The following is a 20,433-nucleotide window of genomic DNA, read 5'->3' on the forward strand; positions in this document are numbered from 1 at the left end:
GCTACTAAATATTGATATTAAATCTACTGAAGTAACTGTATATTCCCTCATTATCCAGTGCTGGAAAAACCCTGGCACCAATTCTAGAGATTTTGCAACCCACAGAATAGTGTCATCCATCTTCTGGAATCTGGCATGGATCCAGAAGCCAGGGTCCCGATCCTTATATACGTATGTGTGAGCCCCATTCGAATGTAAAAAAAGGTTGAGGAGCAACACAAGCATGAAAAACATTCCAGGGGTGAGATATGATTGGCTATTTGGTAGCCCCTATGTGAACTGGCAGCCTACAGGAGACTCTGTTTGGCAGTAAAAGGTTTACCCTATTAAGTAACCCCCAAATCCACGGCCTTTGTGAATGCGGGGGGGTTCATATATTATTTTTGTGGTGGAAAAAGCAGATCCTTTACAAAGCTCCATTGAGTTGGCATCACGAGCCGCACAAAGTAGCGCTTTGACTTCCACCGCCTTGTGTTGCATTTGTCAGACAGAATGCTGACCTGCATTTCCACTTTCGTAAAGATTAAAAAAGAAATGGTTCATAAATCAGTTGGGCAGTTGAGTAGCAGAGAAGGTGGGCAGAAAGCAGCTATTGCCATTGTAATAACCAATATACACATATTTGTTCTTACCAGCTATACTGTACTGTATAAGGGTAACGGGTATCTACATCATCGTTATAATATTAACCTATCCTCCATATGTAATAAAGGGCACTATGTTTGCCTAGGTACGGTAACCAAAAGCAACCAATCAGATGTTCGCTTTTAAACAGGTGATCAATAAATGCTACCTGATTGGTTGCTATGGGTTACTGCTCCTGGGCAAACTTAGTGCCTTTTATAACACAACCTCCTATATGGCTAAAAAGATTTAATCACCCCAGTGGGATTAATTTGGCAAGGGCAATCTAAGGGGTGAAATGAGCAAAACTAAGAAACCAACAAGTGGTTCTAAGGTTTTGAAGGTAACTCGTAAGATGGCTTCTTCAGGAGAACAGTAGTAGCTGTAAACACCATTCTAACATCCAACAAACATGCCTTCCAACATCCTCAGTTACGTATGATAACTCAACCTAGATTGAGGGCAATCTAAGGGGTGAAATGATAAAAACTAAGAAACCAACAAGTGTTTCTAAGGTTTTGAAGGTATCAGGAAACTCGTAAGATGGCTTCTTCAGCTATAGAAGGAGAACAGTAGTAGCTGTAAACACCATTCTAACATCCATCAAACATGCCTTCCAACATCCTCGGTTACTTATGATAACCACACCCCCCCCCCCCTTCCTTGATCAGATGCCCTCATCCATCATTCCACAGGGGCCCCAATGTATAAAATAAACTAATAGAACGAATATTATCTCACACCAGTTCTGGAACTGGATGCGTTAAACATGTAATAAATGGAGGTTTACAAGTACATTAAGCCTTAATGCTCTAGAAATTCTGTAAATGGAAGAATCAATTATGTGGTTTCCTATTGTTCTACTGGGAAACTCTGGGCAGCACCGCGGTGATTTGCGCAAAGCTATAAAATGCAGGAGACATGTCGATGCTACCGCCGCCGCCGCTTTCATTAACGCTGGGGGGGGGGCGGGGCTCTACGTACAGCCGCCATCATCTCTGTAAGAATTCAGGTTATCTTCTCCCACTGATAATAAGTACCCCCCCCCGTATGAGCCCAGACTAGATAAGGGGTAAGTAGCAGCAGGGTAAGTACCAGGGGTAAGTACCAGGGGTAAGTACCAAGGGTAAGTAGCAGCAGGGATAAGTACCAGGGGTAAGTAGCAACAGGGGTAAGTGCCGGGGGTAAGTAGCAGCAGGGGTAAGTACCAGGGCTAAGTACCAGGGGTAAGTAGCAGCAGGGTAAGTACCGGGGGTAAGTAGCAGCAGGGTAAGTACCGGGCTAAGTACCAGGGGTAAGTAGCAGCAGGGATAAGTACCAGGGGTAAGTAGCAACAGGGGTAAGTACCAAGGATAAGTAGCAGCAGGGATAAGTACCATGGGTAAGTAGCAACAGGGGTAAGTGCCGGGGGTAAGTAGCAGCGGGGGTAAGTGACGGGGGTAAGTAGCAGCAGGGGTGAGTGCCGGGGGTAAGTAGCAGCAGGGCTAAGTACCAGGGGTAAGTAGCAACAGGGCTAAGTACCAGGGGTAAGTACCAGGAGTAAGTAGCAGCAGGGATAAGTGCCGGGGGTAAGTAGCAGCAGGGGTGAGTGCCGGGGGTAAGTAGCAGCAGGGGTGAGTGCCGGGGGTAAGTAGCAGCAGGGGTGAGTGCCGGGGGTAAGTAGCAGCAGGGGTGAGTGCCGGGGGTGAGTGCCGGGGGTAAGTAGCAGCAGGGCTAAGTACAAAGGGTAAGTAGCAGCAGGTGAGCGTAGAGAAAGAAGGGCTTTTTTTTTGAAGGGCTCAAAAAGCAAACGGGGGTGGAGCTTCATGCCAGACAAGGAAGTCAGTAAAAGAGCTGCAGCTGAACAAGCTGCAATAGAGCAACAAAATAGGGGAGTGCAGGGAGAAAGGTAAGTTATTCTGGGGGCTGTACTGAGTCATTTTAGAGAAGAAGGTTTACTTATCCTTTAATATCTTGGATTCTTAAAAAGAAAATAATGAATGTCAATGGTAAAAGAACGTATTCCTGTATTTGAAAGGTTTACTTATCCTTTAATGAATCTTCATGGAATACTTAAAAAACCCCTTAGAGAAAGTTGTGTGCGTCAAAAAAGTTGCGTTTTGCAAGTTTTTCTACATTTTGTGCACTTTTTTTCCAGTTTCATTAATTTTTCGGCAAAGCGTAACGGGACAGATTCGCTCAGCGCTAATTACAGAGATTTAGTAAATGTGCCGCTATGTGTTGCGTTTCAGGCTGCCGGCTGCTTCTCACTATAATCAATATATTGCGCTTTAAGCCAAACATGTGGGTAGAGAAGCGGTGGGTGCAGTGCGGCGGCACCTCGGGGCCCAGTGTCGGCTGCAAAGCGGCTCGGGGCACACGGGGCACACAGGGCACTTAGCGGCTTTAAGTGGGAGATGATGGCACTAGAGAAATCGCCAACGTGGTTTGTGTGGGACTGTGAGCCGCTGGTATAGCGTGGCCTCTGCCCTAGGGTCCCACTGGTCTCCAGTTACTGGATGAGAAGGTGCTGCCCCCTGCAGGGTTGGACTGGGGCACTGCAGGGCCACCAGGGCTGAGACTTCAAGGGCCCACCTTAAACCTCCAGGTAGGGTTGCCACCTCTGCCAGATAAGAAAGCCAGGCAGGGGGCGGGGTGACGTTGTGGGGGATGGGGAGGAGGCGGGGCTGCAACATCACGGGGGCGGGGCCATGACCGGTCACCGCGTCAATGTTACTGAGTCCTGCCCTAATTAAGGAAACAAGGCAGGAATGTTTGACCCCCGCAGCACTTCCGAAACCCGGGCTGTCCCGGTCAAAACCGGACAGGTGGCAACCCTACCTCCAGGGCCTGACGTATCTCCTTCCACCGCCTTAACCATGAGAGTTGGGGCCCATTGGGTTTTCTCCTGGTGTCCCGCTGCCCCAGTCCGACCCTGGCCCCCTGTGTGGTACCTACACCTGCAACTGACCAGGGCCACATGCTTACCCCAATATCCCCCCCAAATAACCCAATGCCAGAGAATGTTTCCAACACAACCCGCCATGTTGAACAGAGGGACACGTTTTTAATGGAAATGAGTGGAACCAACTTTATCTGCTATGGAAGCCATTACACACATTTATACTCTGCTCCACCCCTACTCACCCCATACCCTCCCACACACATGCTCCACCCCAACTCACCCCATACCCTCCCACACACATGCTCCACCCAACTCACCCATACCCCACACACATGCTCCACTCACCCCATACCCTCCCACACACATGCTCCCCCCCTACTCACCCATACCCTCCCACACACATGCTCCACCCCTACTCACCCCATACCCTCCCACACACATGCTCCACCCCAACTCACCCCATACCCTCCCACACACATGCTCCACCCCTACTCACCCCATACCCTCCACACACATGCTTCCACCCCAACTCACCCCATACCCTCCCACACACATGCTCCACCCCAACTCACCCCATACCCTCCCACACACATGCTCCACCCCAACTCAACCCATACCCTCCCACACACATGCTCCACCCCTACTCACCCCATACCCTCCCACACACATGCTCCACCCCAACTCACCCCATACCCTCCCACACACATGCTCCACCCCCAACTCACCCATACCCTCCCACACACATGCTCCACCCCAACTCACCCCATTACCCTCCCACACACATGCTCCACCCCAACTCACCCCATACCCTCCCACACACATGCTCCCACCCCAACTCACCCCATACCCTCCCACACACATGCTCCACCCCCAACTCACCCCATACCCTCCCACACACATGCTCCACCCCCAACTTACCCATACCCTCCCACACACATGCTCCACCCCAACTCACCCCATACCCTCCCACACACATGCTCCACCCCCAACTCACCCCATACCCTCCCACACACTGCTCCACCCCTACTCACCCCATACCCTCCCACACACATGCTCCACCCCTACTCACCCCATACCCTCCCATACACATGCTCCCCCCCTACTCACCCCATACCCTCCCACACACATGCTCCACCCCTACTCACCCCATACCCTCCCACACACATGCTCCACCCCTACTCACCCCATACCCTCCCACACACATGCTCCACCCCTACTCACCCCATACCCTGGTACACAAAGCTTAAAGATAAATTGGAGATCCTTCAGGTGGATTTTTTGCCACCTAGAAATTAGACAGGTCTCTGCTAAGCAAAGGGTTGAACTCGATGCATGTGTATCTTTTATAAAACTCAACTACTGTGTAACTTGAAACCCCACGTTACTGTATCTGTATGTAGTATGTATGGGGGTATGTATGGGGGGTAGTTTCTGTTTTTGGAGCTGAATAAAAATGACGTTGCCGGTTTCTGAGCCATTAAAAAAATCTACTTACAGAGCTCCATGCACGCAATTTATTATCAGCAGGGAATTTGCCCTTTTATAATTTTATAATTACACGGATACGGTGGTTGGACATGGGATACAGCCATTAAATAATGGCCGAGGAAAATACAAGGGTACAAACGAAGACAAAGTCATAATGAGACGTTAAAAAAATAAACAGGGTTTTTTTAAAAGAAAAAAAGAAAGAAAAAGAAATGGGACGTAGGGAAATAGCTTTGCACTTTGCTCGCAGAGACCTGTAATTATTTCACTAATTACACAGTTTCAGGCATGCATAAAAGCAACGCTAATTTGCCATCATATTTTAAAAAAAAATGAAAAACGTTGACAACAACATTTGTTTTGAAAGGTAAATGGGAGAATGAGCGATCCCAGTCTGCCCTCTACTGGCCAAAGCAGAGTTTGCAGCGGGTTTTGTGACAGGTTCATGTGAATAATAACACTAAGGGGTAGTTTCATTTTTTTTCTCGATTCAAGTTATTTTGTGCTTAAAAAAACTCTAATTCAAGTTATGGTTCAAAAATATCAATGTCTCAAAATCTCAAATGTAAAAACTCACCAACTAAAAGCTTGCTGGTTTCTATAGAAGTCAATGGGAGTTGTCATAGGCAAAGTCAGGCCGTATTCTCAAACTTGAGTTTTTTTTATTCCAGTTTTCCTTATTAATAAACAAACGGCCATTCGATATGTGAGTTTATTCGATTTAGACTCGAATTCACAAACTCGAAAACTGATATAAATAAATTAAATAGATATAAGCCCTTGAGATAGAAACAATACAGAATACAAACTCACAGTATTGGAGAGCAGTTGCTATAAGGGAATATACTGAGCTGCTAGTGTAATACTAAAGCTACCGGATATATTATTATTATTAACATTTATTTATAAAGCGCCAACATATTCCGCAGCGCTGTACAATAAGTGGGTTTCATACATTGGGCATACAGAGTAACATATAAAGCAATCAGTAACCGATACAGGAGGGGAAGGGAGCCCTGCCCAAAAGAGCTTACACTCTACAGGGAATTACTGCATTTCATACATTGGGCATACAGAGTAACATATACAGCAACCAGTAACCGATACAGGAGGGGAAGGGAGCCCTGCCCAAAAGAGCTTACACTCTACAAGGAGAAAGGGTTGAGGCACAAGGTGTGGGAATGGGCCCTAACCCATATGTGAATGCCCTAATGCAGTGCTGTCCAACTTCTGTTGTACCGAGGGCCGGAATTTTTCCGACCTACGTGGTGGAGGGCCGATAATGGAAGCCAGTTTTGACCACTCCCCTTTTTGAAACTACATCCACTTGAAACCACACCCATGTTATCACATGACCATACCCATATTAATGGTTGTAGTACAGCAAAAACCTGCCATTCTCTGCCTGCCCTACCCTGCCTGTGTGTGCCATATTCTGCCTGCCCTACCCTGCCTGTGTGTGCCATACTCTGCCTTCCCTACCCTGCCTGTGTGTGCCATACTCTGCCTTCCCTACCCTGCCTGTGTGTGCCACACTCTGCCTTCCCTACCCTGCCTGTGTGTGCCATACTCTGCCTTCCCTACCCTGCCTGTGTGTGCCATACTCTGCCTTCCCTACCCTGCCTGTGTGTGCCATACTCTGCCTCCCCACCCTGCCTGTGTGTACCATACTCTGCCTTCCCTACCCTGCCTGAATGTGCCATACTTTGACTGTGTGTGCCATTCTTGGCTAGTTTGTGCCATACTTGGCCTGTGTGTGCCATACTCTGCCTGCCCTACCCTGCCTGTGTGTGCCATACTCTGCCTTCCCTACCCTGCCTGTGTGTGCCATACTCTGCCTTCCCTACCCTGCCTGTGTGTGCCATACTCTCCCTTCCCTACCCTGCCTGTGTGTGCCATACTCTGCCTTCCCTACCCTGCCTGTGTGTGCCATACTCTGCCTTCCCTACCCTATCTGAGTGCCTGTGTGTGCCATACTCTGCCTGCCCTACCCTGTCTGTGTGTGCCATACTCTGCCTTCCCTACCCTGCCTGTGTGTGCCATACTCTGCCTTCCCTACCCTGTCTGAGTGCCTGTGTGTGCCATACTCTGCCTGCCCTACCCTGCCTGTGTGTGCCATACTCTGCCTTCCCTACCCTGCCTGTGTGTGCCATACTCTGCCTGCCTTACCCTGCCTGTGTGTGCCATACTCTGCCTGCCCTGGCACACGCAGGCAGCATACGGTGACACAATGCTGGCGCTGCTCCTACAGTCTGTACAATAACTATATATTAAAAAACTTTTTAATTGCAGTACCACCTCAGTATATGTTCTTTTTGTAGTGTGCAGGGATTATTTGTGGGTTTCTACTGCTCCTACAGTCTTGTCTGAGGTGTGAACAGGAGAACAATGTGGGTGATTACAGCCTGAGCCTGAGGTGTGATCAATGCAGGGGGGAACAATGCAGAGATTAAAAGGTGTGAACAACACAGGGGATTACATATTTAAACAATACAGGGGGATTACAGCCTGAATCTGAGGTGAGAACCATGCAGGGGGCCAGTTAATCACAGTACTGATACCATTTAAAGCTTACACAAAAGTAAGCCATCAAAGCAGCCAGACAGGTGGGGGGCCACACAGAGGGGGGTCGCGGGCCGCCAGTTGGACAGCACTGCCCTAATGCATTTGTCCTAACTTGGACTAAAGAATGCCCCAGTCTAATAACCAACCAGATGTTCATATAGCACTAGATGAGTAAAAAGCTAACGGTTCATTGGTTGCTGCTGGTTCCACCATCACAATAAACATTGTCCCTGTTAATATCTAGCACTGGGATTGGCTGCCTGCAGCTCACCAGATTATGAAGAATTGAGTCAACCCATGTTTTGGTAAAGGTAGTTGGGCCCTCAAAACCTTCTTGGCACCCGCAGACAATACATTGATATAATGAAGAAATAAATATAATGTGAGATAACTGCCACCAGCACAGAACCCTTTGGGCCTGATTCACTAAAGTGCGATAAAAATTATCGCACGCTTTTTTGCGGTAAAAAAGACACGATAATTTGCGCGCGATTCACCATAGTATTATCGCGTGCGATAAATCGGCATTTTCGCATGGGTTATTTCTCGCACTAGTTTTACCGCATGCGTTAATTTCCGCGCTGAAAAGAATATGATCGCATGATTCACTATAGCTTTTGCGCCTATATATCGCATTCGGCTAAGCGAAAATTAACACCTACTACAGGCAGGCGAAAAATTATAGAAAAGTACAGTAAATGATTTTTTGCCAATAAAATATGGACTTACAGTGTTATTTATTCAAGTCTGTGTTTCCCCTAGAGTGACGCAGCCGCCAGTTTGCAGGGAAATGGTCATTTTTAATACAGTAATTTTCCGCAAGTATTGGCGTGTATGGCTAACATGGCGTGCGTTTATTCGCACGACTATTTATATGCGGCTACAAGTGATGAAATGTTTCGCCAGGCATGGATTCGCAGCGAATTTTATGACATGCGTTGAATTTCGCGGCAGATTTTTTAATGCGTTTCGCAAAACAATCCGCCAATGGCAAAACGCATGAAAAAATTCACTGCACATCCAAAAATTGATACAAGCGATACCGCATTGAAATAGTCTTTGTGAGTTAAATAACGCATGCAATATCGCGCGTAAAAAAGCGCAAGTATGCTTATAGTGAATTGTGGGAAAAATCGCGAAAATTAAGACGCGATAAAAATTTTTTTTATCGCCCTTTAGTGAATCAGGCCCTTTGTCTCTACACACTGTATTTCAAAGTTTCATTCTAGTTGAACCTCCCCCCACTAGAGGGCACTGTTATACCATTTGAATCATGGTGAAGGGCGAATGCTCAAAAAGGCACAACAGTGACAACTAGTGGAGGGAAGCCAAAGTGCCGTGACATTTACACAGCTTTCTTTAGAACAGGGATCCCCAACCTTTTATAACTGTGAGCCACATTCAAATGGAAAAAGTGTTGGGGTGCAACACAAGCATGGAAAAAGTTCCTGGGGGTGCAAATAAGAGCTACAATTGGCTATTTGGTAGTCCCTATGTGTACTGGTAGCCTATAGAAGGCTCTGTTTGGCTTTACACTGGGTTTTATGCAATCAAGACTCACCCCTAAGCCAGAAATTCAAAAATGGGTACCTACGTTGAGGCCCCTGGGAGCAACATGCAAGGGATTGGGGAGCAACATGTTGCTCATGAAGCACTGGTTGGGGATCACTGCTTTAGAACTTCAGCAACACCTAGAAGGTGTTTTACCTACAGATGCCTGAAATATTCAGATTAGTAAGAACTAAGTAAGCGTCCTCTATCAAAAGAAACACAGGATTTCTTCTTTTGAGTAAACATGTTCTTCAGTGTCAGACTTCCTTCCCTCAGAAACATCCTTCAGGGCACAGGTACGAGTCTGCCAGCTCTCTCCTGCTTTCCCTTCTTTCTCCTGCTCCCCCTGCCATCAGAATTCGCTCCCCCTTCCAACTCTGTGTAATCTGAGCTACCAGCAGCCAGAGCTGCAGCAGGAAGCTACTGAGACCAAGCTAAAATGGCAGCTGCTATCTCAAACAAAACAAAGGTTAGCTTCTAGGGCTGTTTACCCAGGTATGGTAAAGCTTTCTGCTGAATAAATATAGCGTTCTAGGTGGCACTAATGAGGCAAATCTATTGGCAGTTCTCCAAAAACTCCTGGAGAATCCAAGAAAAAAATAGCTATCCTCAATGGATTCTGAGTGGGGTTAACAGGGCCGGAACTAGGGGTAAGAGGCAGCTGTCTAGGGCTCAACGATTAGGGGGCACCAGGCAGGAGCCTGCCCCTAGTCCTCCTTCTTGCCCCCCCCAGACTCTGCATGCACGCTAAAGAACCCCTGGGGGGGGGGCGTGGTGGCCAACCAGGTTGCCTAGGGCGCCCGGTCGGCTTGGCCCGCCCCTGGGGGTTAAATATATGAAATCCTATTCTCTCAATCATCAATGTATGGATTACCTTGGAATAGACTTTGAAGACTTTAGGCTTTGATGCCACCAGGAACCAAATCCCTATGTACAGGTTACTGTGGTGACCAATCCCATGACTTGAGGGCCTTCACTGGCCAAGGGTTACATATCAGCCTTAATCTTCTGGATAATTCTAAACATTCCCAGGATAAATCTGGATAATCCAGCCCTGTGCTGCTAAGGTCATAGAGTTGTGCAACTGGACAAACCTTCTTTAGAGTCTCATACTGTTGGCCAACACTATGACTACGTTCTACATGAATAAAGTCTAGAAACCCATCTCGTACAAGCCCGACGCCTTGATGATTGTTGTACCATCCCATCTGCAATGGGTTTGGGCTCGGTGGACAGATATAGAAGGTTAGAAACCCATCTAGTACAAGTCCAGCGCCTTGTACCATTCCATCTGCAATGTGTTTGGGCTCGGTGGACAGATATAGAAGGTTAGAAACCCAACCCAACGACCAGTCCTTTCTCACAAATGACTCTATATGTAAATAGATTCCGGGCACCTACCTTTAGCGGGGATATATGCGATTGCATCACGTAGCCATGGACATTTTCTATTTGGGACAGGTTCTTTTCGGACACGTGGACGAGTTCGGGGCCTTTCAGATCGTGAGTTAGTCGAGGTAACGAGTGATCATGGGGAGGGGTGTCTTCATCCTGATAGCGATATTTCTAGAGCAAAAGGCAAAAAAAAAAATATCATTACATGATGTTTAATGTAATAATCTGGTTTGGAACAGTTCCCTAAGCCCTGCCCCCTGTTCCCTAAGCCCCGCCCCTGTTCCCTAAGCCCCACCCCTTGATCCGGCTGACTACTTTGTGACTCAAATAAAATGTAACAGTAGTCGCCTCCCTTCAGCCTGCATCCTCCCAATCCCACAATTCCCTGCTGCACACGTGATGCCAATAAGGAAAGGAACATCCCAGTGCAATGCATTGTGGGTTATGTAGTCCCTGCATGCTGCCTGTAAGCTGTGGAGACAACTTAATCATGAATACAATGTCCTGGACACTAAAGACGTAGGTGCAAATGGCTATGTACTAAGAAATGAGAAATCTTCCATCCGTTCCCTCAAACTGCCAAGCCTACATTTCCCAGGATCCTTTGTGCCAGATAAAGTAGGCCCCAATAGCTTAAGTGCAGGACTCCAACATAGAAGTAGAATATGTTTCTATTGACTCTGCACGCAGTTCTATTAATTGGGCCGAATTTCCTTCTCGCCGCTGCCCGGCCAATGGGCAAAATGTCACGCAGCTAAACTTCCAGATATTTCCTAAATTAGGAAAACTGGGCTGGGCTCATCGAGATTGACGTGCTGATAGGCCAACCGCCGCATCATAGTCCCACCCCTGTGCCGTCATGGCCCCACCTCTTCCCACCCCTTCCCACCCCTGTGACGCAACAACACACCTTTTCCCCACCCCTGTGCCGTCATGGCCACACCTCTTCCCACCCCTGTGACACAACAACACACCTTTTCCCCGCCCCTGTGCCGTCATGGCCCCACCTCCTCCCACCCCTGTGATGCAACAACACACCTCTTCCCCGCCCCTGTGCCATCATGGCCCCACCTCTTCCCACCCCTGTGATGCAACAACACACCTCTTCCCCGCCCCTGTGCCGTCATGGCCCCACCTCTTCCCACCCCTGTTATGCAACAACACCTCTTCCCCGCCCCTGTGCCATCATGGCCCACCTTCCCACCCTGTTATGCAACAACACACCTCTTCCCCGCCCCTGTGCCATCATGGCCCCACCTCTTCCCACCCCTGTTATGCAACAACACACCTCTTCCCCGCCCCTGTGCCATCATGGCCACACCTCTTCCCACCCCTGTGATGCAACAACACACTTCTTCCCCGCCCCTGTGCAGTCATGGCCACACCTCTTCCCCGCCCCTGTGCCATCATGGCCACACCTCTTCCCACCCCTGTGATGCAACAACACACTTCTTCCCCGCCCCTGTGCCATCATGGCCCCACCTCTTCCCACCCCTGTGATGCAACAACACACCTCTTTCCTGCCCCTGTGATGTCACCGCCCACCCCCTGCCTGGCGTAAACAGCTGGCAGAGGTGGCAACCCTACCCCAAAATCTTGTGTATGTGCCAGAATGGGGGACCTAATGCCTATGCCCATCCCCAGGCTACACAATTATAGGTGGTGAGGAGGGAGGGGGGAGGAGAAGAGCACAGTGACATCTAGGAAGTGCTGAATGGAAAGTAAAAGGAATTCATTATTTATTTGTTATAGTTGTTATTATTTGCCTCCTTCTTTTGACTCTTTCCACCTCTCAAATGGGGGTCACTGACCCCGGCAGCCAAAACCTATTGCTCTGTGAGGCTCCAGTTTTATTGTTATTGTTACTTTTTATTACTTATCTTTCCATTCAGCCCCTCTCCATATACCTGTCTCCCATTCAAATGAATCCCGAGTTGCTAAGCTAATTTGGACCCTAGCAACCAGATAGCTCCTAAAACTCCAAACTGAAAAGCTGCTAAACAAAAATTGAAATAACTAAAAAACTAGAATTAAAAAATAAAGACCAATTGCAAATTGTCTCAGAATATCACTCTCTATATCGTACTAGAAGTTAACTCAGAACAATCCCTTTAATAAAGCAAAAAAAGTAATTTATTCAAAGTTTTAATTTGAGATTTTTGGTAAAGTTTGTTTTTCTTAAGTATCATTTATATATAGTCATTTATAGTATATTTATTTTATACACTAGTGTCTGAGGGCTAAAGTGCCAGTCTGAGCTACTTTATTTCAATTTAAATTGTTCTCCAAGTTGGACCTGGAATTATAGCATCAAAATTAGCCATGAGTAGCGATGAGCGAATTTTTTCGGCAGGCACGGATTCGCAGGGCCACCATCAGGGGGGCACAGGGGGGACAGTTGTCCCGGGCCCGGGCGATGGTTGCTTTAAGGGGGGCCCGGCCGTGATACAGTTTTTTTAGCTTGGGCCTCCTTTAAAGAACTCCGGGCCTGTCATTGGTTCATCGGTGGCCAGCGGGAAATTTGATTGGTTGCGCCCCGTGCATCTGTACGCACAGGGTGCAACCTTATAAAATGTTCACATGCAGCGGGGAGCCGGCACATATATCAAGAGGAAGCTGGAGAAGGAAGTCACCGGTGGGGGAGCTGGATGCCGGAGGAAGCCGCAGCGGAGCCGGAGGAAGTAACTGGGGTGGGGGGTGGGAAGGGGGGGAGAAGCCGCAGGGGAGTCGGAGGAAGTAGCTGGGGTGGGGGGTGGGAAGGGGGGGGAGAAGCCGCAGGGGAGTCGGAGGATGTAGCTGGGGTGGAGGGAGGGGAGTCAGAGGAAATAGCTGGGGTGGAGGATACTCTGGGAAGCCACAGGCGGACGCTGGGGGGGGGTGCTGTGCAGATGCAGCGGGGAGCCGGAGGATGCTGGGGGGGGAAGCTGGAGGATGCTTGGGGGGGTGGGAGCTGGAGGATGCTGGGAAGGACTCTGGTGGGGAGCTGGAGGATGCTGGGAAGGACTCTGGTGGGGAGCTGGAGGTTTCTGGTGGGAGCTGGGGGGGAAGCCGGAGGATGCTTTGGGGGGTGGGAGCTGGAGGATGCTGGGAAGGACTCTGGTGGGGAGCTGGAGGATGCTGGGAAGGACTCTGGGGGGGAGCTGGAGGTTTCTGGTGGGAGCTGGGGGGGAAGCTGGAGGATGCTTTGGGGGGTGGGAGCTGGAGGATGCTGGGAAGGACTCTGGGGGGGAGCTGGAGGTTTCTGGTGGGAGCTGGGGGGGAAGCCGGAGGATGCTTTGGGGGGTGGGAGCTGGAGGATGCTGGGAAGGACTCTGGGGGGGAGCTGGAGGTTTCTGGTGGGAGCTCGGGGGAAGCCGGAGGATGCTTGGGGGGGTGGGAGCTGGAGGATGCTGGGAAGGACTCTGGGGGGGAGCTGGAGGTTTCTTGAGGGAGCTGGGGGGGAGCCAGAGGATGCTTGGGGAGGTGGGAGCTGGAGGATGCTGGAAAGGACTCTGGGGGGGAGCTGGAGGACCGGGGAGGGGGTAACTGGAGGATGCTGGGGGGCCCTGGCTACCAATGTTTTAGGGGGGCCCTGGCTACCAATGTTTTAGGGGGGCCCTGGCTACCAATGTTTTAGGGGGGCCCTGGCTACCAATGTTTTAGGGGGGCCCTGGCTACCAATGTTTTAGGGGGGCCCTGGCTACCAATGTTTTAGGGGGGCCCTGGCTACCAATGTTTTAGGGGGGCCCTGGCTACCAATGTTTTAGGGGGGCCCTGGCTACCAATGTTTTAGGGGGGCCCTGGCTACCAATGTTTTAGGGGGCCCTGGCTACCAATGTCTTTGTGTCCTTTGTACTGATGGTAGGGGCCATTGGGGGGCAGGGTGTGGGAGGAGGGGGGCCCAGAAAATTGTGTTGTGAGGGGCCCCGTGATTTCTGATGGTGGCCCTGCGGATTTGCAGCGATGAAGTTGGTGGAAGCGCATAAAAAAATAAAACAAAAACAAAATCTGGTGCAAAAAGCTTAATATCTACATAAGCCAAACACCCAAACTGCTTTGTGACACATAATATTTCCAGGTGTAATAACCACTCAAATACACCACTATATACTGTATGCTCACCGGAGATAATTGGAATAAGGCAGAAGGATACCCCAAGCACTGATTGTAGTGGGAACTCAATCCTCAATGTCTATAGAAGCAAAATGGAGTTCGGAAATAGTGTAAAAACTAGTGATGGGCAAAATGTTTCGCCAGGCATGGATTCGTGGCGAATTTCTGCGTTTCGCCATTGGCGGATTGTTTCGCAAAACGGATGAAAAAATTTGTTGCATAAAAATTTGCCGCACGTCCAAAAATTGTCGCCGGCATCAAAAAAGAATAGTCGCGGGCGGCAAAAGAATAGCCATGCGCCGAAATAATAACCATGGGCGACAAAATAATAGCCGCGGGCGACAAAATAATAACCGCGGGCGACAAAAAAATTTTCTTTGACGCACAACATTTTCACCGTTTCACGAATTTTTCGCCGTTTCTCTGATCTTTTGAAAGATTCGCGAATTTTTCGGCGAAGCGAAACGGAACAGATTCGCTCATCACTAGTAAAAACGTTTAATAACAAATTCTCCTGCACAATGCCGGCTACTTACACTGCACAGAAAGGTAAAAACAAGATCCAAAAGCTCAAATCTCCGAATTTTGCCATCGGCGAATTGTTTTGCGAAACTTCAGTGAAAATTCCGCGTGGAAAAATTTGGGGCATGCAAAAAAAAAATGTTGTCGCGCGTCAAATTGGGCTCAGTCGCGTCAAAAAAGGGCGACAAAATAAAAGACGCAGGTGACCAAAAAAAACACAAAATATGCGCATCAAATGCGTTTCGCAAGTTTTTTCGCCGTTTGACAATTTTTATGGCACGGGGCAGACTGAGCGAATCTGTCCTATTCTGCTTTGCTGAAAAATTGGCAAAACTCATTAAAGTCACTGGAAGTTTTTTCTCACTCCTACAGCGCAACTTTTTTAACACATGCAACTTTTTTTTTCTCACTCCAACTGCAAGTCAATGGGGGCTTTTCCTCTGCAAATGTCTGCAAAATTTCCCAAAACCCATACGGGCCATTAGGCAGGGGATAGTGAGTGATGGATCCAATTATACGCCATTATCCAAACATTGGCTGCATCGAAACAAGTTCTTTTACATGGGAGATCGTTACTATTCCCTATTGCCAGTAGGGGGAGCCACCTACCTACATTTCCCATTTGTATTTGTTGTTGGATTCATACTTCTTACTTATACAGTTATGGAACCTGTTATCCAGAATGCTTGGGACCTGGGGTTTTCCGGATAAGGGATCATTCTGTAATTAGGATCTCCATACCCCGGGTCTACTAAAATCATTTAAAAAAAGTCAAAAAGGTTTATTTATTCTTCACGAAGATTGCTATATATGTATAAATATTCCGATTTGAGCCCCTATTGTCCCTTTTTTACTCAGTTTAAACCCCTTTTTATTTATTTTGTACACGGAATTGTTTTTGTGCATGAAATGATAAATAAACAGGTATAAATGTATATTTTTCCAATCATTTTCCTTAGGAAATAGGAAATGAAATGAATGCAAATAGTAATAATGCTCATAGTCTGCCTCCTACTCTACAATGACTTTCCCATAATGATCGTTTCCGGCGCTATTATAGTGAATGGGACTCGCTGTGGTTCCAGGGGGGGGGTAACTTGGGGCCAGACTACTGTACCCCGACGCCTTATTGTAAATGACGGGGTGTTTTTCTTTTTGAATGAGGCGCAATCATACGCATTTCCCTCCCACACACGGAAAGTTCCAAACACTTCATTAACAGATATTTAATCCGGATTCAGACAAAACCGCAGGAAACGGAAAAATCCACGGTGGGAAAATATAACGACGGACGGGGGGGGGGGGTTTATTTATAAACATATTTCTGCCAAATGATTCCAACCTGTTACGGTACCAAACGCTCCTTTCAATGCGTCATTTAAACAATCTGTATAACATGAAATTATCTTTTATCAGTAGAGCACGTACCCCGCAGGGTTAATACTATGGCATTAATACATTACGGAGCAGTTGCTAGGAAATGTGGGTGCCTGCGGGTCCAACGTCTCATTCCCAAGCCAACGGTCCCTATCACATTCCCATCAGCCCCTGCCCCAGTGAGCTTACAATCTAAGGTCCCTATCACATTCCCATCAGTCCCTGCCCCAGTGAGCTTACAATCTAAGGTCCCTATCACATTCCCATCAGCCCCTGCCCCAGTGAGCTTACAATCTAAGGTCCCTATCACATTCCCATCAGTCCCTGCCCCAGTGAGCTTACAATCTAAGGTCCCTATCCCATTCCCATCAGCCCCTGCCCCAGTGAGCTTACAATCTAAGGTCCCTATCACATTCCCATCAGCCCCTGCCCCAGTGAGCTTACAATCTAAGGTCCCTATCACATTCCCATCAGTCCCTGCCCCAGTGAGCTTACAATCTAAGGCCCCTATCCCATTCCCATCAGCCCCTGCCCCAGTGAGCTTACAATCTAAGGTCCCTATCACATTCCCATCAGTCCCTGCCCCAGTGAGCTTACAATCTAAGGTCCCTATCCCATTCCCATCAGTCCCTGCCCCAGTGAGCTTACAATCTAAGGTCCCTATCACATTCCCATCAGTCCCTGCCCCAGTGAGCTTACAATCTAAGGTTCCTATCCCATTCCCATCAGTCCCTGCCCCAGTGAGCTTACAATCTAAGGTCCCTATCACATTCCCATCAGTCCCTGCCCCAGTGAGCTTACAATCTAAGGTCCCTATCACATTCCCATCAGTCCCTGCCCCAGTGAGCTTTGTAATGCTCTGAAGTGCACTTTAGGCTGAATAACTGGCAAAACCGGAGAATGGAGGCCACAAGGTTGCGCTGAGAGTGGAATTCAATAGACTGAGTGCAGACAAGAGGGTCAGAGAGGGAGACGGGACGCAAGGAATAAATCCCATCAGATGAAGGTATTGAGGTACCGGGATTTATATGATCCCCTGAGAGATGGTTTGTAGTGATGAGCGAATCTGTCCCGTTTTGCAAAACGGCAAGAAAATTCGCAAAACATTGAAAATTTCGTGAAACACATTTGGCGCGTGATTTTTTTTGCCGTCCAGGGGTTTTTTTTCCAACCGCATCCTATTTGAGGCGTCCCTCCGAGCAATTTTGCCGCAGCTGTGCCTATTTTGCCGCAACCATGCCCAATTTGATGCAACCGTGACTTTTTTTGACGCACGCCAAATTTTTCCGAGGCAAATTTTCACTGAAGTTTCACAAAACAATTCGCCAATGTCTGGCGAAAAAATTTGCTCATCACTAATGGTTTGTATAAAGTATGTTTAGGCCAATGTGCCCATCAAGGCAGTATCCTTGGGTCAGTACTATCTAAGGGTATCACCCTTGGCGGGAAATCAGGGTCGGAGTGGGGGGTGCAGGGCCCAACGTGGCCTCCGCACCTCCCAAGGGAACCCCCATTGCCTGCCCAACCCCCTCCCCTGAGCACTTGTATAATATAGCTCCTTTGGGGTGCACCAGGGGAGGGAGAATAGATCCAGGGATCGGGTCTGGGCTGGCAGGGCCCAACTGGGTCGGAGTTCACCGAGTTTTTTCCCGGTACCCCAGTCCGAATACCGAACCAAATCTGAATCCTTATTTGCATTTACAAATCAGAACAACAAAAGGGGTAAAGAGAACAACGCGTTTCGCACTTGGTGAAATCCCTATTAAAAGCCAAATTCCACAACTTCCCTCTGTATCATTTCATGTATCCTCAACTGTTACTGTACATTTTTACACACACAGACACTTACGGAAAGGTTACTAAGGCAACCGTCACCGTAGCAACCAAGAGTATTCTTTAAAAAATGCCCAAAGCAAGGACAGACTTCAGCCGCACTTGCTTAAAATGAGCCAGTATGTCAGGATAATAATAGTCTTTCTAGATATAGCCCACGTCGTACTCGTTATGGAGAGTGGAAAATGCGGCTTCGTTAACTCCCTGTTTCCTGGCGGTCTCTTCCATGTTAACTAGGTTAATGGGATAGTGACCCACAATGCCGCACAGTATGTATCAAGGAAAGGCTTCCAGCATTGCTGACACATCCCTACCGGAACATTTCTATACAATTTAATTGCAGCCAGTGGGGATCATGTTATGGTGACGCGTTTCTCCCACACAGTCATGTCATGTGTCTGGGGCACCATCAGGTATTGGGCAATTCCCCCACAAAAAGAATAAAGATAATTTATTGGCTATGGAAACCTCCAGACCCTTTGGAGAAAGAGACTCAAGGGCACTCGGGCTCAGTGCAGAATAAAGATAATTTATTGGCCACGGAAACCTCCAGACCCTTTGGAGAAAGAGAATCCAGGGAACTTGGGCTCAGTGCAGAATAAAGATAATTTATTGGTTATGGAAACTTCCAGACCTTTTGGAGAAAGAGACTCAAGGGCACTCGGGCTGCAGAATAAAGATAATTTATTGGCTATGGAAACCTCCAGACCCTTTGGAGAAAGAGACTCAAGGGCACTCGGGCTGCAGAATAAAGATAATTTATTGGCCATGGAAACCTCCAGACCCTTTGGAGAAAGAGACTCAAGGGCACTCGGGCTGCAGAATAAAGATAATTTATTGGCCATGGAAACCTCCAGACCCTTTGGAGAAAGAGACTCAAGGGCACTCGGGCTGCAGAATAAAGATAATTTATTGGCCATGGAAACCTCCAGACCCTTTGGAGAAAGAGACTCAAGGGCACTCGGGCTGCAGAATAAAGATAATTTATTGGCTACGGAAACCTCCAGACCCTTTGGAGAAAGAGACTCAAGGGCACTCGGGCTGCAGAATAAAGATAATTTATTGGCTACGGAAACCTCCAGACCCTTTGGAGAAAGAGACTCAAGGGCACTCGGGCTCAGTGCAGAATAAAGATAATTTATTGAGTCTTGGTTTCTCTATAAATAAAGATACTTCCATGAAGACCATACGTACTTAGGAAGATGCCTTTCATGGTAGGTTGACTCGGTAAATGAGCACTATTCTGCTAATGGGCCCCCGGGTGCCTCCCTCCAACGACTCCAATGAAGTTTGTCATTTCTAAAGGCCATTAGACACCTGGCAACTCAATATGGCGGATTGAGGCGTAAGCAAAATAAAGCGTTGGCGAAGGAATCAAATAAATATCCACACACAGAAGAATAAGGATGAAAAAAAAACCTGAAGTGTTTGAGTGAAAATAAACGTACAACTCAAAACCGCAGGTGGAAACATTGATTGGAAAATCTCGACGTTCAAGAAAAATGAATTTTGAATAGAACTGCTTAAATAACGAATGAACCTACAGAAAAGCTTTTAATTCTGCTCGGGCCCAGACATTGGCTTGATGGAATTGCCACTTGTGCCCAGCAGGGGATGCTCTTATTGGAAAGCAGTAGGAGTGGGAGCTCGGCTGGGGGCCGCGGAATCCAACCATTCTGTCGCTGACGATCAGCTACTCGTTTATTAACGAAGATTTTCCAGCATAAGGTGACGCATTCGCGGCCTATTAATTAAGCTGGGAGACAGCGACGGGTTCATGTTGATATGTTTCCTTATCATTAGGCAAAGGGCAAGGTGAAATGTGAGCGCAAGATGCACTGAACCCACTATTTTCGGATTCGGCCGAACCCACAAATCCTTTGTAAAAGATTCCCCGAGTGTGCTGTGAAAAAATGTTTATATTTCTGTTTGGATTTGGTTCGGCCAGGAGTGTGGATGCTGCTGAAAATGGCCAACTCTTGGCCAAATCCTGAACCGAATCCTGGCCACATCCCCCGCACCCCCTAGGGGCCCCTGCTGCACCCCCTAATCCCCTGCAGGGCCCCTGCTGCACCCCCTAATCCCCTGCAGGGCCCCTGCTG

The 20,433-nt window shown here is 48.1% G+C and overlaps 1 protein-coding gene across 2 annotated transcripts in view; it reads right to left on the bottom strand.

The window, feature by feature from the left end:
* The window catches only part of dlg2 (discs large homolog 2), a 615,655-nt gene that overhangs the window by 397,936 nt on the left and 197,286 nt on the right, over window positions 1-20,433 (bottom strand). For both annotated transcript variants that reach the window (XM_018091766.2, XM_012958043.3), the window contains exon 2: window positions 10,514-10,678. In XM_018091766.2, coding sequence (XP_017947255.1) covers window positions 10,514-10,678 — 165 coding nt within the window. The remainder of the gene's footprint in view (window positions 1-10,513; window positions 10,679-20,433) is intronic.

Source organism: Xenopus tropicalis, chromosome 2 (assembly GCF_000004195.4).
Source record: "Xenopus tropicalis strain Nigerian chromosome 2, UCB_Xtro_10.0, whole genome shotgun sequence".
Classification (NCBI taxonomy): domain Eukaryota; kingdom Metazoa; phylum Chordata; class Amphibia; order Anura; family Pipidae; genus Xenopus; species Xenopus tropicalis.